The sequence below is a fragment of the Kryptolebias marmoratus genome, linkage group LG12, assembly GCF_001649575.2.
Source record: "Kryptolebias marmoratus isolate JLee-2015 linkage group LG12, ASM164957v2, whole genome shotgun sequence".
Lineage (NCBI taxonomy): Eukaryota > Metazoa > Chordata > Actinopteri > Cyprinodontiformes > Rivulidae > Kryptolebias > Kryptolebias marmoratus.
Genome location: NC_051441.1, coordinates 16,049,908 through 16,071,894, shown reverse-complemented (window position 1 = coordinate 16,071,894; position 21,987 = coordinate 16,049,908). Strand labels below are relative to the sequence as shown.

At 43.2% G+C, this 21,987-nt stretch overlaps 2 protein-coding genes across 4 annotated transcripts; one reads left to right on the top strand and one right to left on the bottom strand.

Annotated features, from left to right (window-relative positions):
- Nucleotides 1–977: 977 nt before the first annotated feature.
- mmd2a (monocyte to macrophage differentiation-associated 2a) lies at nucleotides 978–11,629 on the top strand. The gene is made up of 7 exons (XM_017416503.3): nucleotides 978–1,338; nucleotides 6,541–6,622; nucleotides 7,321–7,481; nucleotides 8,011–8,085; nucleotides 8,164–8,265; nucleotides 8,353–8,422; nucleotides 8,503–11,629. Exons 1-7 carry the CDS (start codon nucleotides 1,310–1,312, stop codon nucleotides 8,701–8,703), a joined length of 720 nt encoding a protein of 239 aa, XP_017271992.1. The 5' UTR covers nucleotides 978–1,309; the 3' UTR covers nucleotides 8,704–11,629.
- A 46-nt stretch (nucleotides 11,630–11,675) lies between these two features.
- On the bottom strand, nucleotides 11,676–21,176 carry ap5z1 (adaptor related protein complex 5 subunit zeta 1). 3 transcript variants are annotated; one of them, XM_025006051.2, is made up of 18 exons: nucleotides 21,059–21,176; nucleotides 20,109–20,246; nucleotides 19,476–19,656; nucleotides 19,202–19,352; nucleotides 18,636–18,748; nucleotides 17,869–18,043; nucleotides 17,052–17,099; nucleotides 15,871–16,011; nucleotides 15,742–15,779; nucleotides 15,484–15,646; nucleotides 14,846–15,024; nucleotides 14,621–14,763; nucleotides 14,417–14,535; nucleotides 13,377–13,504; nucleotides 12,659–12,756; nucleotides 12,455–12,587; nucleotides 12,149–12,363; nucleotides 11,676–12,057 (listed from the first exon to the last, which is right to left on the bottom strand). In XM_025006051.2, exons 1-18 carry the CDS (start codon nucleotides 21,097–21,099, stop codon nucleotides 11,805–11,807), a joined length of 2,457 nt encoding a protein of 818 aa, XP_024861819.1. In that variant the 5' UTR covers nucleotides 21,100–21,176; the 3' UTR covers nucleotides 11,676–11,804. The 3 variants fall into 3 exon arrangements, with proteins under 3 accessions (XP_024861819.1, XP_017271976.1, XP_037834626.1); XM_017416487.3 differs by lacking the exon at nucleotides 17,052–17,099; XM_037978698.1 differs by lacking the exon at nucleotides 21,059–21,176 and having other exon boundaries at nucleotides 19,476–19,696.
- Between the last annotated feature and the right edge of the window lie 811 nt (nucleotides 21,177–21,987).

The window sequence follows — 21,987 nt, the reverse complement described above, 5'->3', positions numbered from 1 at the left end:
GCATAAAGGCTCCATCATCCTCTGTGAGAAGTCACAAAGTCGGCTCTCATTCACGTGTCACAGTGACGAAAATTGCTTCATTTTGTTCTCGTAGCAGCTTCGTCCACCCTCTTCTCGACACAAGGCCCTGATCGAACTGTTTCTCTCAGGGGTTTGCTCCAAGTGTCGTGTGATTGGTCAGAAGTTGTTTATGCAGAAAAGCCTGTGAGATTTAATGGAGTCATTTAGCTTCTGCTGCTTCTCTGAGAAGCTGTTAGAAAATACAGCCGTCTTTCCAACTGTTCCAGCAAAACTTAGAAACCTGTGAACTTAAAAAGACCGCGAGGAGACACAGACGACACTTCATGGCTGAGACTGTCTCAGTCTGTTTAATAAACACGGCTGGTCTCAGTAAGGGAAGCTAAAATCTGTACAAGAACAGGAGAGCTGAGAAGCCGGCGGGAAGAAACCCATATTAACACCGCAGGAGGAGGAAGGAGCTTCCTGAGTGTCTCGTGGACGTCTCACAACCACAAACCGACTTCTTGACGTCTTATGGAGTACGCAGCAACCTTTAGACCAGGGGTGTCCAACCCTGGTCCTAGAGGGGCCACTATCCTGCATGTTTTACTTGTTTCTCTGCTCCGACACACCTGATTTGAATCAATGGGTGATTAACAGGCTTCTGCAGAACACGAAGAGGGAATTTAACCACTGAATCAGGTGTGTTGGAGCAGAGAAAGAAGGAAAACATGCAGGATAGTGGCCCTCGGAGACCCAGGATGGACACCCCTGCTTACTGTCTGCCAGTGGGTGGGAGGGGGAAGTAGTAGATTTATAGAGGTTGGTTCTTTCTTTCCAATCTGAGAAGCTATCCAGTACAACAGGTAAGATATTGACCAGTTATAGCTTTTCCACTGAATCCCACACAGTGGCAGAAGTGTTGCGGGGAGGGGCTGTCATCTGCCGGGAGGAGGGGGGAGGATGGTAGGAGGGCTCACAGGAAGCCCAGTTGCGCGGAACATCCCGCAAAACAAGTCCGGGACTTCGGGTCCAAAGGCTGCGCAGAAGCCCCGCGTGCCGGGGGACGCGCGGTTGTTGGTCGGAGTCTGAAACCCCCCGAGTCGGAGCCGGAACCGGAGAACTCTCCACCAGCTGTTACACCGCTGGATTTGTGCGCTTGTCCTTCCCTCCCAGCTGCGGACGCGCGGCGGTGGGACATCCGGCATGGAGAGCCCGTAGGAGGCGGAGGAGGAGGAGGAGGAGGTCTGTGGTTCGGCGCTAAAGAGAGCGCGCGCCCCCCTCCCGCTCCGTACAGCCTGCGCACGAGATGGACTTCAAGAAGACTACATTTGGAAGGTAATTACAGACAAACAAACAAACAAAAGGTGAGAACTCCTAACCTGAAAGCATATCTATCAGTGCTGATAGATGCTGCTCAGCCGTGCGCACTGACGCGCTGGCACAGGGACAACCACGGGGAGGTGGGGGTGGGGGGTTATAGATTAGTGTGTGTCAGACAGTGTGTATGTGTGTGTATGGGAAAAAAGTCAAACAGCTAAAAAAAGAGAGAAAACTAAAAGGCAACAAGCGCGAGGAGCAGTTTGTAATCATAAACCAGGACAGTCAGTTCACATTTCATTCTTTCCCTGAAGGCGCTCCGGTGCGTCCTGGTTGCCTTTTAGTGCCAAAAATTGTCTTGTTTATATTATACATTATACATCCAAACACGCAGCTCGACCAGAGACAGGTTAAGACTTTTGGTGGAGGTACAGTGTAGGAAAAAAAAGGATAAAAATGTTTAAAAAAAACAACGACATTGGAGATCAATGGGGTTTTTGGTGAACTAGATGAGAAAACTCCAGCCTGTTTGGAGCTCAGCCTTCACAGGAGAGACATCATTCCAGGTTTCAACAGGTCGCAGAAGGTTGGACTTTACATATCTGAACTGGCACTTGAAGATCTTTTCCTGTTTTTACACCATGGCGGTTTTAACATTATGATTTTGAAGGTACCAAAGAGAGTTCAGCAGATGGTTGATAATGTCACACAGACCTTCTGACACAAAGCTCTTCTTACTCCCTCAACCTTTTCTTCTTTTTTTGGTGCGAATGATCTCATCCAGCTGTAGGTATGTTTGTCTTCTGTCACCCGGTGTGTCTGTCGCTGCTGCAGGACTTATGGTTTCCTCTCCAGTCCTCCCGGAACGCAGCGAGTTCTCAGACAAGCTTCCAGAAACTTTAGCCTGAAAGATTCTCCTCGGAAGTGGAAGTGAGGGGTCTTTTAACTTGTTTTATCTATCAAACTCTGTCAAAACAAAGAAAAATCCTGCTGGAGACCATCAGTATGCCATACCAGGATTAACATATTTTTAAATTTTATATACATCTTTTTGCAATCTAACTACTTCTGTATACTGTGTGCTATTTTAGCCAGACCTTCAGCTCATTCAGGAGATCAGGGATATGACTTTTGGGTTTTATAACTTTTCAAGACATTTAACTTTATTCACAATTTTTTCCCCGCATAGAAAAAACCCACTAAGATCTCTTTCATTTCTTCAAAACCATTATTCATTGAAATCTGCTTCAGCTTTGCTCTATTTTTGTCTTCTTTTGCCACTTTTAGTATGTAACTAACCTCTTGCTGCTTTTAGCTACCTTTTTGCTTTTCTATAATGGCTTTTAGCTAGTGTTTTTACTATTTTAGCTTAAACAACTCAGCTGAAATCCTTCAGCGCTCAGCGTTTTCACAGAAAACATCTTTTCTCAAATTCACTTCATACTTTCTTCTTCTGAAGTTCATAAATCATAATAAAAGCTTTTTTTTTTAGTTTAGTTAGGTTTGATCTGAAGTTTGACAGTAGCTGTCATCCCCCTCATAATGTCCTGTAACCTTTCTAGTTGTGTCGAATCTCTCCATTTCCTTCACGAGAGTCAAAGTTCAGCGGCCCGGACTCTGTGACACCTGTTGACCCTGCGTCACGTGGAGTCCTGCTCCGGGGACGTTCTCCGAGCCCTTGGTTTTTGTTGTGAACATGGGAGCCGCGCGGCCGAATCGTGAGAACCAGAGCTGGAGTTCCCCCAGGAGACGAACTTGATCTTCGCTGTGAGAGAATCAGCTGCGGAGTTACAGAGACTCTACATAAACACACTCACCAGGATCCAGAGGATCGGGTCCTTACAGCAGATCTGCTCTCATCACTGAATGACCTCTACACCTGATAAACAGACACAGTCAAAATGGCCACCACGTTTACAGTTAGTGAGCTAAAATTTGGTGCGTTAGTAGCTGAGACACATCCCCAACTTACACTCTGAGTGCTGACTGATCACACAAAATCTGTTTTTGTCCAACCTCATAATGATGGCGTCATAACAAGGTTTGACAAAAAAGTTTATACCTTATTTGTGACTAGAAGCACTCAGGGAGCACAAACCTCCACCAAGGCAAAAGCATGATTAAAAAACAGAGCGATCTGGATCACAATCTGGATCGGCACCAAAATCTAATCCATTGTTTTTTGTGACAACCCCAACATTTCCTCCAAATCTGTTCTTCAGTTTTTACCTGATCTTTGCTAACAGACAGACAAACACAACCAGAAACAGAACCTCCTTGGTGGAGGAAACCAAAGGGTCAGATGTAGGAGCAGAGACAAGTTTTTAACAAAGGGGTTACCTGTGACCTTTGACCCCATGAACCTTGAAATCAATGGTGAGCCCCCTTGAGTTTAAAGATGCCCAGCTGTGGAGTTTAATTTTCCTCCGTTACATGGTTCCAAAGTTCGAAAACAAGCCCATCTATGACCTTGACCTTTGACTCTGTCACCTTGAAATCAATAGTGATCACCCTGGAACCATGAGATGTCCAGTTATGGAGTTTAACTTTCCTGTAATACAGCTGCAGAGTTGGAGCATGTTTCACGTTTCCTGAAAATCTCATGAAAATCCGTTCATAACTTTTTGAGTAACCTTGTCCACAGACAGGCAGACAGAGAGACAGACAGGCAGACAGACAGGCAGGCAGGCAGACAGACAGATACTATTGAAAACAGAACCTCCTTGGTGGAGGTAATCATAAGACAAAACTCTGGCATGAACGGCGGCGGGTGATACTCGTTCCCTCAACAACTCCCACACCTCAGTACTGGAGCCGTGCAGAAAAGAGGAATGGATCGTCTAATGGGAAGAGTCGTCTGTGATGTGCCCGTGAGTCTTTTCGTTTCCCCTCTCAGTTGATTACACTCTTAGGCCTCTGTCAGAACCAATTAGAGGACGTCGGAGTAAACGCCACGGTGCAGCTACAGTGCTCAGAAGAACGCCGCGCTCTCGTTGCGTGCTTGGCATGGCCTGAAGAGACGCGGGACAAAAGAACCCAAGAGATGGCAGCTACTCAAACGTCTGATGTTATCTCACTAATGGGTTTGTTCTGCTGGTACAGGAGGCTGACGAGAACAGCTTTGGGTTCACTTTAATGGTTTTAATGGTTCTGTAGCCACTTTGGTTATAATTTGATGTTTCAGAATTAAAAATCAGCAAAAAGCATCTATTTAAACCCAACAATGCTCAAAATGTAGCTCTATATCTGTAAAACCGACTGAGTTTTAGTCGTTTCTGTGTTGGCTGATGTCAGGTAGCTGTGGCGGCCATCTTGAATCGAGGTAATCCGTTGGATTCAACTTCTGGTGGCGAGAGATGAAAACAGAGACAAAAACGATGACAGAGCCTGTATGTGTTTTGTACTTCAGGGAGCCTTATGGGGCCTCTATTTACCATAGAGAATCAGCAGCAGAAAACACACACACTGTCATGAAGATTGAGCTGGTGAAGGTCAGACAATGCTTATTTATGTATAAACTTTGAAGCTTTAAATGTTTTACTTTCAGGGTAAAATATGAGTAAAAAGGATTCATCATCCCGCTAAGATCAGAAGAACCAAATGAAAGCGCCGTTGATCCAAATTAATCTATTTTCTACAACCAGGTTTTTATAACCTAAACCTAACCAAGTAGCAAATAAAAAAAGAAATAAAACAAGCAAAAACAAAATTAAGCCTAAAATAATGCTGATAATAGTTAAATAAATGAATGTCCTGCTTTAAAGAGTAATTTGAAAACAGGAAGTAACTTAAGACTTGTGAAATATAGACAAAAAAAACAAAACAAAGAAAAATCAATATTATCAATAAATTTATAGTCAACTATTAACTAACTTGTCAGCTGTTAAACCTTTTGTTAGGAGACTGAGTGTCCATAACAATTAATATCTTACCTGTTCTTTTTGAACGACCTCAGTTTGGAGAAACAGAGTTTATTTCTGACTGGACTGACGAGCTCATGGCTAGTCTGAACGGAACCAAAACCAGCTGCTGCCATTTTTAGACCTACTTAATAGTGGTTCATGCACCATGTTTTTGTGGTATGTGGTTATTCCCACAGAAATAATTAAATATTCCTGCTGGAAGGGCGGCCCTAGGTTGCACAGAAAGTGCTACAGGAAGTGCTACAGCTGGCTGCTGCCACCACTATTTGCAGGCAGAGTTTATTGTAAATGATCATGTAATGCAAAATCGATGCCACCGCAAAGTGTTATAAAATAGCATTTGCCATGAGATATTTTGCTAACAGAGAAACAGGGTTAACTCCAACAGTTACTGTGTTCAGGTCTGGTGTTGTGAAGTACCCTCAGCTACTACCGCTCTAAATTTGAGCTCAGTATGTGTAAAAGTGGCTGAGATTCAGCCTCTTTTGGGTTTAAGGTGGTGGCCATCTTTACGCATCCAATAATTACTTTCTGAACATTGCATTAAAATCCCTCCAGTGGGTTAGATATTTTGCTAACAGACAGAGTTGACTCTAGTCGTTTAAGGCAGAACTTTAAAGCAGATATTGCGTCCTCAGTTAGGGCAAGAAAAACAAAAAACAGAACACCAAACAGAGTTTAGGTGTTCAAAATTGAATTTTTAGGGCCTCCGACACCAATAGAGTGACACGATTCAAGCGTTAAGCAAGATAAAAACCTCCGCAGCTTTAAAAGGACGACAGTAGGTTCCTGAAGCTGACATTATTGGAGTTACTCAGCAGTAAATCCCTGCATCCCTGGAAACTGGGGGAAAGCACATCTGGAGATGTTATGAAACCACATTTCGTACGTTACGATGAACGCTCTCACAAATAAACACACTTATCTCCTCACGAGGGGCCACAGGTGTGTCCGCCTTCAGTGTTATTTAATTACACATGTAGGTCATCACACACACATATACAAATTACTGCTGCTTGCTGTTATGGTTGAGCTGAAGAGCGATCTGGAGCAAGTAAAGCCTAAAAGTTAAATCTTAAAGGAGGTATGTGCGACTCGTTTGACGGTGGTTGACTAGGAGAGGAAATCAGTGCAGATCGCTGGACAGGCAGTGACATCACCGCCGGTAACCATGGCAACGCAGACAGTTACCTAAGCCAGTAACGGCGTCGATGTGGGTGACAGAAAATCCTCCATATCTACCCGATCACTGACCTTCTCCACTGTCCCCCCCTCCACCCCCTCCCCTCTCACTCAGGTTCATGAACTGCAGGGTGCCAGCCGATAGGAGATACCAGCCCACCGAGTACGAACACGCTGCCAACTGTGCCACGCACGGGGTGAGATGGATGAACAAAACTCTTCAAATGCTCTACTGTACATTCAGAACAAATGCTTTCTGTTTATGTGTGTGTGTGTGTGTGTGCAGCATAAAAACCCTCTGAGAAGATAAGGAGGATGGTGAGAGGTGATGTGGGATGAGGAGGGGTTTATTTATTTATTTTGTGGGGCTGTGTGATGGAGGCAGGAAGCCATAATCTGTGAGTCGGGCTGTGTGGTTTTCTTTAATCTGCCCTAATCCCTGCCCTCCGCTGCCTCACAGAGAGTGAACCGCAACAGGCAGGAAAAGAAATGGTAAAAAAAAATTAAAAAATACGGACAAAATTACAAAAAAACACCTTTGAAAGTAACGTAACTTGCAATCTTGTGTCATATTGCAAAATGCCACGCTCTTATTATTTGTTATTAATGACTCTCAGCTACTACCACATCAAACTTTAGCTCAATATCTGTAAAAATGATCGAATTGGAACCATTTTTATGTTGACTAATGTCAATTAGTTTAGAAATGACTACATTTCATGAAAATACTTTACTGTTTGTCTTGGATTCAGACAAAGAGTTCAACAGAGACTCTTTGTTTTCAGTCCTCCCAAATGATCATTTTCTCAAAGAATCGAGAGTTTAATGAGTAAAGTGTGGAATAACCTCCCGAACATGTGCACTTAAAAAAAAATTGACTCTGGTCTTTTTTCAGTTGTGGATCCTCCCCAGTCTGGTGGCTGGATCTGTGCTCTACTTCCTGTCTGTGGACAAATGGCATCGGGTCGCTGCCGGGCTCTACGGGAGCGGTCTCACGGGCCTCTTCGTCACCTCCACGCTCTTCCACACGGCTGCCTGGAAAATCAGCCACCTACGGTGTGTCCCCTTTTTTATCTATCTATCTATCTATCTATCTATCTATCTATCTATCTATCTATCTATCTATCTATCTATCTATCTATCTATCTAAACCTGTGCATATTGGTGCCTCGTCTGCAGTCATGATACTGTCGCTTCAGGTTTGTCTTTATCTACTGGTCCGTCTGTGTTTTAACTCTCACCTGCGGTCACAGGTGACCCCTGGGAACACCTTGGGGGTCCGCCTGAGAAGTTACAGTTTATAATGTCACCCGTTTCCCTCTTGGACCTCTGTGATCCAACTATGGTTCAGTGGGAGAAAACAGTTGAATGGTTTGATGGAAAATAAATTTTTGAATCGTTCCTGATTATTTTCTTTTTCTTTTTGTAATAAACTAACAATCATCATTTGCTACATGTTATTTGTTACGATTGTTAACTAATGCTTAACTATCCGTAAGTCTTTCTCTCTGTGGATCCTGTTAATTTTTGGAGTTGTGTCCATTTATATTGGTTCATTGATGACTTATTGTCTTTCTTTGTACAGGAAGGTGGAGCAGCGTTTCCACATGTGTGACCGAATGGCCATCTACTTCTTCATCGCCGCCTCCTACTCTCCCTGGTCAGTTAGCCGCAGCTAGCGCGCCGCGATCTGAGTCGTGCAGCGATCATACACTGACTATGGCGAGTGTGTCCGCAGGTTGATGCTGCGGGAGCTGGGACCCTGGACGTGCCACATGCGCTGGCTGATCTGGGTCATGGCTTGCGTTGGATCCGTGTACGTCTTCTTCTTCCACGAGAGGTAAAGGTCTCTCGTCGTGTGTTTTCCATGAAACACGGGGGCGGCTGTTTGGACTGTCAACACGACTCTCCTGCTCACTTCCTGCAGGTACAAGCTGGTGGAGCTGCTGGGGTATGTGGCCATGGGGGCGGCGCCTGCGTTGGTCATCCTATCTATGGTAAACACGAACAACCGAGGTGTTACAAACCTCTAACGTAGTCCTCTGGTAAATGATTTCTTTTCCCGTTTTGCCCGCAGGTGGAGCGTGCAGGAGTGTGTGAGCTGGCTGTCGGAGGGGTCTTCTACGTGGTGGGCGTAGTCTTCTTTAAGAGCGACGGCCTCGTGCCGTTCGCCCACGCCATCTGGCATCTTTTCGTTGCAGTCGGAGCGAGCTTTCATTATTACGCCATCTGGAGGTACCTGTACTTACCGGGACCACAGCTGCAGACATCGAGGTGACACCGGACACGAGTTACAGCCAAAACAAAATGGCAGGTTTGTCAGGACTTTTGACCGGCACTGTAGCTTTGCACTGACAGAAGTGAATTTTCTTCATGATGGATATGTCTGATGGGTTGATTTCACCTTCAGATCTGACTAAGGGGAAAACAAAACCATTAAGAATCTGATCAGTATGTCAACATATAGCCTCAAAGAATCAAACATGCTAGTCTGAATAATTTGCTGAGGTTCTGCAACAGAAAGTGGTCAAAGCGATGCTAGCTGAGAGAATCAGACAGAAATTCACATGGCGGCGTTAAGCTAAAAGTCAAAACAGCGCCCATTCAAGGGCCAATTTTCATCATCTAACAACTCAAACCTACAGCTTTTCAAACTGTCTGAGTAAACGCTACACTACTACTATAGCTGTTAGCTTGACACTCAGGTGAAAATTTCTCCCCGATTCTCTAAACTGAGATCACTCTGACTGACGTCTACTGCAGGTGAGATACCGTCCGGTAATAACTAGGCCCACTTTTTAAGAACCTAACTGTGCCTTTAAGGGCAATGACCCCCCAACTATCAGCCTGTTTTTAGTGAAAGAGGAGAGACTTTGGTCTTCGGTCTCATATTAGGAGTGACGTTTAAAGGAAAAGTTGGACATTTTGTGGTAAAGCACTGATTTCACTTCCTACAGATTTAGATGACAACTAACAACACTCCAAATAAACAGCTCCGCGCAGAAGCAGGAGCAGTATTGTTTGTATTTTCAGCTGGCAGACGGTTAGCTTAGCTTGGCACGGAGACAGGAGACAAGGGTAAACAACCAGCCCGCCTGTGTGTACGATAAGAAAACCTGCCAACCAGAAACTGTAAAGCTAATCAGATGCTAAGAAGATCAACAGACACCAGCATGTGTCTTTCTGCGATAAACTAGCAAAACGGCTCCTTCAGTTTTAATGCACCACTGACAATCTGTGCTGACGTGCCAAATCTCCCCACAGACATTGCTTTGTGTTATATTTTATGTTCACGTTCAGTTACCGATCTGAGCTGCAGAAAATTCACACAGAGCGGCTGTAGTTCAGACGGTTTCAGTTTCCTCTGACAGTACAATCAGTCGGGCGTTTCGAAGTGAGGTTCTGTCTCGACCGGAAGAGGTATTGTCTCCCTGTTGGTAGGTAAGCGCTACACAAAGATGGCTTTAAAGCGAACTAAATCCAGGTATTTACTTCCTCTTGACCAATGAGCCAGGGCAAGATATACTCATAAGATCGCTCCTGACCTGTATTAGGTGAAATAAAAGAGCCCAACAATTTGCCGCCCATCTCGTACAACAACATTAATTATTTAGTGTACATGAAGAGTGCTTCCACCATGGAGGAGCTACGTGGTCTGAAAGCAATAGACTCATAAAATCATTTTTATCGGCTTTGTAAAGGAAGTCCAAACTCTAAATGTTAACAAAGTTCTGGTGACTGGCACAGTAAATAATAACAATATCATACATGTAGCCATATGGTGTCAACAGTGTGTTTATGGATTAGAATCAGACCTGAAACGGCGCCAGTGCTTTATTTGTAACTATCATTTAACAAAAACAATGTTTTATCGTTATTCCTGAAACCGTATTTAACAACAAATGGATCCGTACCGTTAGCTTTGGGGTTTAGCACGTAGCATAGCAGAGACGTTCTAAATCATGAAACCAGTAATTCTAGCGCACTTACAGTTACACTCTAACGTTACTTAACAGAACTTGTATTGTTTTAAATGTTACTTTTGAGGTCCTTCATGTTGCCAAACCTTCTGCGCAGTTAGAACATCATTTAACCTGACGTGAAACGCCCTTTTTGACTACAGTAAGCAGCTAAGAACAATGTCTCCTCTGCTGCGGCAGAAGCTGTTGCCGTCTGCAATGGCGACGAAAGTGGGAGTGTCCAGGAAGTGTGACCTCACATGGGAGCTACGTATCTTTTACCTGCTGGTTGCTCTTTGAATGACCTCAGTTTAGTTCGGATCAGATTAATGAGCTAACGAGTTCGCTGCTGCTGCTGCTAATTGCTTTTGCAGACAATCCCAGAATTCTTTACGGTGTAAAGGTTTATAAACTAACGTTTGCGTGAACTGCAAGAAACCTTTGAAGACTGGAGCCATTTTAAGATGGCAGCAGTCCACTTTGGTTTTGGCCCTGTTTGGAGTAGCTCAACAATCTGGTCAGAATTAACTCCATTTCTTCAGACTTGTCCTTTAACGAGCCATCTGCAGCAGGTAATATATTAATTGTTTTAAACCTCTCCTTCGAACCCCACTTTAAAAAGGTCTGAACCGTCCATTAAAAGGCCCCATTTAAAGTCTGGCTGACACAACTATGAGAAAAACAGTTTATAAAGATAATCCTGCCTGTGGTTCTTGTTTGATTGGATTTTTGGGGGGATTCTGCACAGTTTCTCCCGTTGCACTGTGATCTGAAAGATGACCTATCCACCTCGAGTGTGTTTTATATAACAGACAATCAGTGGATTAAATGTTAAATTTAAACCAGACATTCAGATTTACAGCATTTTGGATCTTTAGGACCTCTGGACTGTGATTGCCAGGTTGTTGTTTTGTTGTTTTTTTTTTAAATGTGCTCTTTTCCTCAAGCACTTTTCCATCAATAAATATATGAAATATAATGTAGAATTTCCTAAATCTTGACTTTCATGTTAACATGACAGAATTTCTACATGTTGTAGTACATGTAAATGATGCAAATGTGCAATTTTCATTTTTAATGTTTGGAACTAAAAATGCACTGTATTGATCACACCGACAGGGGTTTAATTGTTCTTTTTAAACTTTTGGACCACAAAGCACTTACTCAGGAAGTGATTAGATTTGCTTTGAAATCGAAGAGTATATTTTGTAAGAAGCCGCTGTATTAAAGAGACTCTATGAAACACTTTATGGTTTCTGTGTTCATTGAACAAAATAATCAGCTCGTCTCGTTAGTTTTCAGCTAAGTTGTGTCTTTTATTTACAAATATAAGGTGAAAACAGTTCATCAGGATGCAAATTTCCAGTTGGAGGTGTGTGGTGCCAGTGCAGGATGATGATGATGATGATGTGTGTGTGTGTCACTGTGAGTGTGTGAGCTTGGTGAGGACTCGCAGCTGCAGCGGCATGGCCAGATTGATGTCCCTGTGCCACCGTGGTGTCATGACGTAAGGAGGCGGAGTCAGGACGCTCTGAGCCACACTGGGGGCCTTCAGCAACGCCCAAAGCTCCTCCCCCCGTGTTACTATGGCGACAAGGTCCTCCTCGTCGTCGCACCAGGGGACCGAGCCGCTTCTGCTTATCGTCCTCAACTTGGAAAGGAACAAAGAGACCCTAACAAACGAGAGAACATTACTTTTCATGATTCAGTTTGTTGGATGAACAAAAGAATAAAAGTTAGCTGATCTTCGGTGGTAAAAAGTACCTCGGAATGAGGTCATGTGATCTCGATGCCAGCTTAGCCAGAGCGCTCATTAGAGAGGTAATGACTCGAGGGGCGGGGCACACTGTTCCAGGGGGCGGGGCAGAAGAAGTGATCTCAAACAGCACCGCCTCCAACGCTTCGAAGCAGGAAGTGATGAGACTCACGGAGCAGCGGGAGTCGGTCGACGCTGACAGGTACTCGCCCAGCAGCCAAACCTGAAAGAAAGAAAAAAATCCGTTTTATCTCAAAAGAATAAGACCTGAGGTAGGTAACCAGCTCAAAGTTGTCTCTAAATCAGCTCATCACCACATGAGTGTAGACTTCTTCTTTCCTGTAGACGTTGGCTGTGGTTCCTGCAAACTCCAGCAGCTCGCGGGACTGATCCACAACCAGCGAGGGGCGGAGCTTACAGAACCTCAGCAGGTGGCAGCTGAACACCCTGTAGCACCGGGAGAGTCGGGTTAGGGTAAAAGTGAGACGTTCAGCAGAGCTAGACGTGTTCAGGCGTACCTGTGGACCTCTCTGCTGTATGTGGCCATGCTGAGGAGGAGGCCACTTCTCTCCAGCATCACCAGGATCAAATGAGCTAAAAGCTTCTCGTCAGCCACCTCCAAGACAAACACAAAGATGACAGACGTCCAGTTATTAGCCTCAGCCGTGAAGCTCACACACTGGAACTGGACAAATGGCAGCAATGTGCTGAAGAAGCTGAAACTGAGTTCAAGTAGAACCATAGCTAAAAGTAGCAACAAGCTAACAACTAGCTAAAGACAATCTAAATGCTACAAGTGGCGAAAACCTAGCCAATGGTATCAAAGGCTAGCTAGAACCTAAAAGTAGCTAAAAGCTAGCTAAAAAGTAAAAGTATGAAAAGGTTAGCTAAAAGCTTAAAGTAGCAGTACAGTAGCTAAAAGCTAACAGTAGCAAATGGTAGCATAAGAAGACAAAAACAAAGCAGGTAAATTTCAAGGGGAAAAATGATTTTAAAGGAATTGAAGGGATTGTGATGTATTTCTATGGGTAAAATATTTGTAAATAAAAGTTAAATATTTTTAAAAGTATAAAAGTTAAAAAAAAAAAAGTCACAGCATTCATCTCCGGAATGAGCCGAACGTTTTGATATATGAACGCCTAAAATAGCACAAAGCGTGCAAAAGTAGTTAGATTTCAAAAAGAAAACTCAGGAAAACAATAATAAATCTGTAAAGAATGGATTGTCTCTCTTTACCGTGATGACTGTGTTGAAATATACGTGCAGGAGAACGGGGACGGCCTGCGAACACTGAACCACTCTCGGCCAATCAGCGGCCTCGGCCAGCAGCTCGTGGAGCGTGTTCAGTCGGTCCATCGTGTCACCTTAAAATGAAAAGGCGAAATGATCCTTTTATTGATCAGCCGACGCCGAAGGGTGAAGACGGGTGGAAATGTTTTAGCCTGTGTCAGAGTGTGTCCCCGCTTGCCTGTTGTGTCGAACCACTGGATGGACTTTAATGAACTGTAGGATGTGCATTTACTACTGATTGCCTACTGGAGTCAACCCAATTCAAGATTCAGAACTGTGACCTGAAAGGCAGCGAGGATTCCTTCAAACAGCTGACGTCTAGCAGCTGGTTTCCTCCAGTTCCTGGTTTTATGCAAGAGTTAGAAAACAGTCTGCGAAAACCAAAGAAAACAGCTTTTCTACCTGCAGCTAAGGAGTTCTGAGAAGGCTGTTCGCTTCATGAAACAGTTCGTATTTTTAACAAAAAGAAAAAGGTGAAATATTAACACTGAACCATGGCTGATCAACAGGACCTTCAGTCAATTTAAGCAAAAAGTCAAAGGCCTAACATGGCTTTTGTGCTAAAGTTTTAGACTAACTTAATTTTGAGAAATAAAGTCATCGTGAAATATCCCAAGATGTCACGCTCAGAGTACGTGAGATCTGTTATTGACGCTCAGCTACCAACACGTCACATTTTACCCCCAACCGCCATTCTTCTGTTTTTATAGGAGTGTCGTCTGTGGCAGCCATCTTGAATTGAGTTAACTCTAAAAGGACGGGCATCCAGTGATTACTTTCTGAGAGTTTCATTAAAACTCATCTAGTGGTTCGTGAGACATTTTGCGAATGTGACAGACTCAGAAACATCCACAGACTCGGGTAAAAACATTATCCTCCTCGGGCGGTATTGAGAGCATACATTCAGTCTGTACTCTTAGAAAGACAGAATCTGTTACCTCTCATACCTGACCACGAAATGGGAAAGTGAGTTTATGTGTCTCTACCTAAGCCTGATTCCGTTCGAAGCAGAAAGAGGAAAAATCCTCTAAAAGAGGGGTTTCTAAAGGCGTCCAGGGACAAGAGTCCTCGGCCCCCCGGGTCTGAAAGGGGCAGACATGAAGACCTGCAGCACAATCAGACTCACTGTTACAATGATGAAAATCGGTGCAGCGGTTTTTTGTTTTTGGTTTTTTTTTGCGTTTCTGCACCTGAGCTGCAGGACCAGCGTTGCAGAGAGACAGGGGAGGTCCAGCAGACTGTGGAGCAGCTCCACTGCAGTTCCCGCAGTGACCAGAGAGGGCAGCAGATCCACAAAGTCCTCCACCACAGCCGGACTGTTCCACGCTAAAAACTGTGCAGACAGGACACACAACGACACCACGACCGTCAGGTTTCCCGTACAACTTTAAAGCGTGTGCGCGTTTGCTTTTCACCTTCAGGATGTTTGGAAAGAAGCGGATAAACTCGGGAGCTCTGAGCTTCACGCTCTCCAGGTTCAGCCGGAGGAAACGCAGGAGCTCGTGCGTGAGGAAGGGGTCATTGAAGAGCTCCGCAGGAAACTGACCGAAGACCAACTTCCACACGCTCCCACAGTCCACGGCTGCCAACTCACCTGTTCAGATTCAGGTAAATGTTAATATTTAGAAAAAAAGAGAGAAAGATCTCCAAAAGGTACACAATGTTCTATTTTAACATGAAAAAGGATTAAAAAAATACCCAAAATGTTTAAACAGACCTATTAATTTGAGCTCCGAGATAAGATTTCCTAATGTTTTCAACCTTCAGCTACTTGTTTGGATAACGAGTCGACTAGTAAAGAGAGTCCACCTGTGTGTGACTTAATCTCAGTATAAATCCTGCTGAAGGCCTCAGAGGTCTGTTACAGAGCATCATGAAGACCAAGGAACACACCAGACAGACTCCATTTTCCTTCCACTTCACACTTAGGCCCTACTTTGTGTTGGTCTGTCACAGAAAATCCCGATAAAATACTCTGAAGTTTGTTGTTGTAATGTGGTTGTTCAATAATACCTTTCAAGGCAGCTATGAGCTCTCACACACACACACACACCGTGGTTGAGGTAGAACTGTGTGATAGGCACCAGGACTCGGGCGAACGACAAGTCTGAGCTGAGCCGACCAAACAGGGCTTTTACGCACGGGAAGGCCCTGAAGACCATGGAGGGGTCCTGAACACACACACAGTCCAGGATACACACCGCTTCCACCAGACACTTTTAAATAAATAAAAAAGAAGCAGAACAGACACGATGAGGACAGCAGGACGCCAGTATTCTTTAAAATAATCCTTAATAGAACTACAGCTCACCGCTTTCTGCAGCTCTGTGTCCGCCTTTTTCTGAGCCTCTGACAGGAAGAGACAGAAGCACATCAGAGTCCAGCCTCACGCAGAAAGAAAGAGAAAACAAATAAACCCTCCTCACTCAGACACACTCACTGCGATCGCACTGCTCGATCAGCCGCTGGCAGTACTGGAAGGCTTTCTCGCGCAGACGCTCCTTGGGAGGAAGCAGGCGGCTGGAGGAGGAAGTCGCTGAAACCATGGAGACCACCGATCCTTCCACCTCCGACCGATCATCTGGGACACGGAGAGTCAGGAGGCGCAGACCCAGATTAAACAACGAAACGTGTGAATCGAACAGCATCTCCCGCCTTGATTTAAAGTTTGGCTTTGTCTCGTTTTAACTGACCAACTTAAGGTCACAAACTGTTACCTTTAAAAGAAGTTTGCTAAGAAAAGTTGATCTGTTGGTGCTCAGACTATATCCTCCTGACTATCAGGAAACAAAAATATTGTCCAGTCACAATTTCTTTTATAAATCCCAATTTTTGTAAGGTAATTAGTCCCACCCCTTCACATTTAGGAAAAGTCCTAAATGTTCTCTGTAGATGGAAAAGGTTTACAAACGTCCTCCACAGAGGACACATCTAAGCTACTGGTAGTCAGGAGGATATGTTGGAGATGACTCTCAGCTACTGGCACAGCAAATTTTAGGTCATATCCTGCAACGTTTACAGCGTTGCAGCCATTTTTTGTGTTTGCTGAGGTCAATCAGCTGCGACCATCTTGAATTGGGTTGACTTTGAAAGTTTTCATTGATTTAAAACTAAATACATGAATAACACCTTCGGAGTCAACCCAAAAGTGGTGTAGAAAAGTAATCAGTTGTAGATGTAATGGGCGTTAATAAGCGTTGTATGAAAACGAAGCCTGAGTCGGTCCTGTTTTATTCCTCATCACCTACTCAGAAAAGAAACACTGCCCAATGCTTGAGTCTGACTTGCAATCCTCATACAACACAAACGTAGGTCTACAGAACGGTTAGTAAGCAAAACTGAGAGAAGCTGTGATCAGAGCAGCTGATTCCCTGCAGAGATCCAGTCAGGTTGTGGTTATGAGCATGTTAGGAGATTCAGGGGGAGACAAACGGTGCTCGCATCAGTCACAGAGGAGGTGAGATGTCACAGATTTCTGGTTAGAGCTCTTGTTAGGGATTGCTTAGAGCCAAATCGTGCCGCTCCCGAGTTAAAGAGGAAACATGGGAGTTTGGATCACCCGGGGGGGGGTTCTTGGATGTAAGTGAATGCACCGCAGGTCTGGAGATTCTCATGTCTTACCGTTGGATAGGGAGTGGGAGAGGGAGAGGCTGAGCTGGAGCCTGTTTGCTGGAGATGACGAAAACAAAAAGCAGCTCGTTTCAGGCGGCTGATAAGAAGAACTAACTACCTCTGTTCATGAGGTGGAGGTTCTTCAAAAGAACTAAAATCTCTTATTAGTTTGTTCACTGATTTTTGTAGAATGGAAGCTTTCTTAGAGTGGTAGATGTTGAGCCCCAGATAGGGTTTCCTGATCTATCCCTTAGCTTTGCTGCTAAAGGCTGCTGGAAGACAAACTGTCCACATGTCCTCACTCTGCTGCTTTAGGCTCAGACTGCTGGAGGACAAACTGTCCACATGTCCTCACTCTGCTGCTGTCTTTACTTGTTCTGCTCTCCATGTTTGTATTTGTAATTATTTCTATCACCAACATGTGTTTTTCTTCCCATAGAAACTCCACCTGGACCAATCCTTCTGTGTTTGTCTGTGTCTCTTTCCTGTCCTCTCAAACCCCAGATGGCTGCCCATCCTGAGCCTGGTTCTGGTTCTGGTTCTGATCCTGTTAAAAGGGAGTTGTAACTTTCCACTGTCACCACCATGCTGCTGGGGATGGGAGACTGCCATGAAGTCAAGATTTGACACCATCTGCTAGCTTCTTTAGATAAAAAAAACTTTTACTAATTGGCATTTCATAATGTACTGTATGTGATTATATTATATTATAATAGGAACTGAATTGACTGTAAACTGAATTTAATCTGGATCTGAATTGGATTGAGTATTTGGACTTATTTTCTTGTGTAGTGCTTTATAAATAAACTGAATTGAACTGTGTTACCAGTATCCACCACAGTGCTGCTGCTGGAAACGGTGTCGTAGGAGAGCAGCCAGTGGCGCAGCATGGAGAACGAGTAGACGTTCATCCACTGGTCCTCGGTGAAGCCCTGCCCCACACAGAGCACCGTGAAGAAATCCCCCGACACGGACCCATCCAGCTCTGCTATCGGCAAAGGCTGGAAAACAGAAAAACAAATAACAAATTAAAGACCTAGCATTCCTTGAAGGAATGTGCCAAACGCCTTTCATGTCAGAGTTTTAAACTAAAATCGTTTCATGTTGGGAAATGACAGAGCTGTGGCTGTTTTTGGTCAAACCGTAAAAAAACATGCGACACTGCAAAGCATCACGCTTAGAGTGTGTGTTATGAATGAATCTCATTTACTGCCACACAACATTTTAGTGCAGTATCTTTAAAATACACTGACTTATAGCCATTTTTGTTTTTTCACATCAACTGGCTACTGTCATCCTGAATTGGGTTGTCTCGAAAGGTTAATCAGTTGTAGATGTACAGATGTGATTAATTTCTGCAAGTTGTATTAAAATCTGTCCAGTGGTTCCTGAGACATTTTTCTAACAGACACACAAACATGGACAAAAACATTATTGTCCGCTTTCACCTTTGGGTGCCGGACAATCATAACACCACAAGGAAGCAAAAGCTGAGATAAAACAAGGCTGAGAAAGATATTGTTTGTATCTTCTTGTGTCTTCTTTACTCTTTTATGTTATTTTTACAGCTGAATATAAAGGCAGACGGCTCACCTGACGGGATCTGGGCCCCATGAAGAATCCTCCTGAGGAGGCTCCACCTCCCTGCACGATGCTGGCATAACGCAGCCAATCCACAAGCTTTTTACTCAGGAGGGTCACATGATCTACAGAAACAGAGAAAGGTTTGGGTGAAAAGTTACAAATCTATAATAATAATGAAGAAGAATGGAGAATCCTGAAGAGTCATGTTTGTTTTTGATCTGCTGCTAGTTGCTGTCTGTTGCGGCTGTGGATCAGTGGTTAGAGCTGTCGTCCTCCAATGAGACAGCTGGAGGTTCCATTCCACCAGTATGTCACATGTTGAAGTGTCCCTGGGTAGGACACTGAACCCCTAATTGCCTCTGATGTGCACTCCATTGGTGTATGAATGTGATTTAAAGCACTGATTAGACTCTATAGAAAGATTTCTTCAGTCTAGCTTTGTAGAGATGTAGTAGAGTAGAGTAGAGTAGAGCTGTATGAATGTGTGCGTGGATGGGAAAATGAGGGCACAGATTGTGCTGTAAAGCACTTTGAGTGGTCTGGTTGGCTACACAGTCCATTTACCAGCCATTTACCTTTAGTGAGACACTCCGGGCTGAGTGTGAACAGTGTGTTGAGGACCGGCAGAGTGAACATGAGTGACGGAGGTGACCCTTCAGACGGTCGGCTCTCTAACGCACTAATAAGCTGCGCACAGAGCTTCGACAGATCAGCCCTGGATCCAGCCTGTTAGGGTGAAAGCATAAAAGAGAGATCAATTACATGATGCCTCTGCACACAAAAAGGGAAAGAATAGTTATTAAAATATTACCAAAATGTATGTCATTTATTTATAATATCCCTGCATACCCGGGAAAGCAGCAGAGCAGTAGCATGAGTGTTGAGCTGACTAGTGTTCTCTTGAATGTAGTTCAGCTCTTCACCAGAGAGGGGCAGCGTCTCCCTGAGCACAGCAGAGCTCAGCACCTGAAGCTGCTCTGCGGGGGACGAGAGGAGCGATACCAGCCTCTGCTGGAGCTCCGCAGGCAGCCTTTGGTTGGTAACAACAGACGTGAGAACGACGTAAGAAGCTGATGGAAAACAACTCATTATGTGGGTTAAAGATTAAGATCTCAGAAGATAAAGATAATCTAGAAATATGAGAAGGTTTGAAAAAATAATAACGAGTTGACTTAATGGCCTGTTTTTACAGTTACAGTGTTAGACTACGTGATGTAAATGACTAGAAAGTTAAAAGTTTACAAATGTTAACAAGAATAGCTTCATAAGAAATTAATTAAAATACAATCTGAGAGCATAAAGTCGGAGAAAAGTACGGTAAGATGAATGTAAACAATAATTAATCTAGTAGTTTTACCAATTTCATTACTGTGAATATTTTAGCTATTTTGAGTTATTTACTGTGCATCACCAGATTGTTTGAAAGATACCAAGCTATCATGTTTGTCGTCCATGATGTGAAGTGCGAGTGTGGCTTCTTACGTCCTTGTGTATTTGTTGGCAGACAGGATGAGCTGCAGCCTCTGCAGCGAGTCCAGCGTCTCGTGGCTGAGCTCCTTCACCTGAAGCAGCTTCACGAGTCTGCTGTAAAACTTCTGCAGCTCGGGCTCCTGAATCTCCCTGGAAATCACACAGACAGTGCAGAAGATTTAACCCCTGTGCACCCCTATTAGGCCTGAATATTTCATTGTGGAAATTAATACTTTGTCCAAGTTTTTTTGTCATATGTCAGTTGAAACTCACACATTTATTTTATCTAATAAAGCTCATAAGGTTGATTCCCTTCTGTCTAATGTTACACATTTAAAAAGTAAAACTTTTTTAAACTTTCAGGGAAGACACTACAGATAGATTTCAGAGTATATTATTACAATAGGTATGGTTTAATTGTTTCTTTTTAGGAGGTTAAGATCCATAAACTATTATCACAATAAAGCTTGCGAGCAATTTAAAGATTTAAATAAAGAAATCCAGCTAAACGTTGCAAACTAGTCCAACAGGTAAACTGCAATGTTAGCGATTTTTTTTATAGCTAACATCGCATGTTAAGGTATGGGTAAGGCAAATTTTCTTACCAAACAAATCGAATTTAACATAACCCTGACTTTATGCTTATAAAGCCTATTAGTTAGATTGTAAAACACAGAACAGAACCTTGATTTAGCTGCTTTCACAGTGTTTTATATATTTTTGACCTCTCTGTCCAACTTTCCCGAGGAATTTAACACATATACAATATATTGTACAGTGTGTACATTACTGGTTCAAATAATTAGAGCCACAAAACGAAATTAAATTAAAAACAAGTTGTAACTAAGGAAGTAAAAGTATCTGACACGCTAGCTAATTTTAACCTTAAACTTTAACCGCGTTATTAACAAAAGAGAAATTAAATTTATACACATAAAATTATTACATTTATATATTCTTACCTCGCTTGTTTAATTAGGCTTTCTGAACCGTGAGAGTACATTTTTTGACAGAAAACCAGGCAATTTTTTGAGACATCCGTCTGCAGCGGAATATAAACAGTGCGCGGGCTAATCAAGTCCGGACGGAAATCACATGACTTTTTCACAAGACTTTAGTTCCGCTTTCGGTGACGGGAAAACTCTCAACACAAGTCAGTTTTACAAAAGCACAATGTTAGAAATATACAAGTAAAAGATTTACAATCTGAAAAGAAAGATTTCCTTTAATTCCGACAACAGGATCGTGAGCATTATGTTAATCACGTGTGTTTGTTCCTATGCAAAACAAACCATAAGATTTCCTTATGTAGAAACACCTGGTCCTTTTTCTCCCCTTCACTGAAACCAGCAGCGTTAGACGTTTTTCATCACGGCAAACATTTTGACATGTCTCAACAGGATATACATATGACTGCTTTTTACTAAGGTGAGGTTATTTAGTTACACAAGCTGCTTCACAGTTCCTCAATAATCAGTTATGAAGGATTATCTAACCCTTAAATTCAAAGGGTTACTTCAAGGTTTCAAAATATATAACTATCAAGGAACCATTCCGATTCCAAAAAGGCTGTAAAGTTTGTAACTTTTAGGAGTCTTAAGGATCGAAGAAGATTAGGCTGACAAAATGTTTGCAGAAATGATTTATTTAAAAAATGAAATACAAATATTAGGTTTGCAAATATACAAAGTGGCATTTGCTATTCCCAGGCTGTTTTAAGCTTTGATAAACCATACAACATTTGAAACAGGAACCTTAAATAAAAAGCTGCCAATTTATTGATTATAGGCTAGAATTAAATGGCTTGATGGTTTGCAAAAAAAGATGTCCGCAAAGGAAAAAAATAACACAGGGAACTTAAGCAAGCAAAACCACTTCATGTAAGAAAAAA

Coding starts and splice junctions, on each gene's coding strand:
- mmd2a (XM_017416503.3), top strand. CDS start 1,310: ATGGACTTCAAGAAGACTACATTTGGAAG. Junction 1,339..6,540: donor AAGAAGACTACATTTGGAAG/GTAATTACAGAC, acceptor CCTCTCACTCAG/GTTCATGAACTGCAGGGTGC. Junction 7,482..8,010: donor TGGAAAATCAGCCACCTACG/GTGTGTCCCCTT, acceptor TTCTTTGTACAG/GAAGGTGGAGCAGCGTTTCC.
- ap5z1 (XM_025006051.2), bottom strand. CDS start 21,099: ATGTACTCTCACGGTTCAGAAAGCCTAATTAAACAAGCGAG. Junction 19,353..19,475: donor CTGCTCTGCTGCTTTCCCGG/GTATGCAGGGAT, acceptor TCACCCTAACAG/GCTGGATCCAGGGCTGATCT. Junction 18,749..19,201: donor CCCGGAGTGTCTCACTAAAG/GTAAATGGCTGG, acceptor CTGTTTCTGTAG/ATCATGTGACCCTCCTGAGT.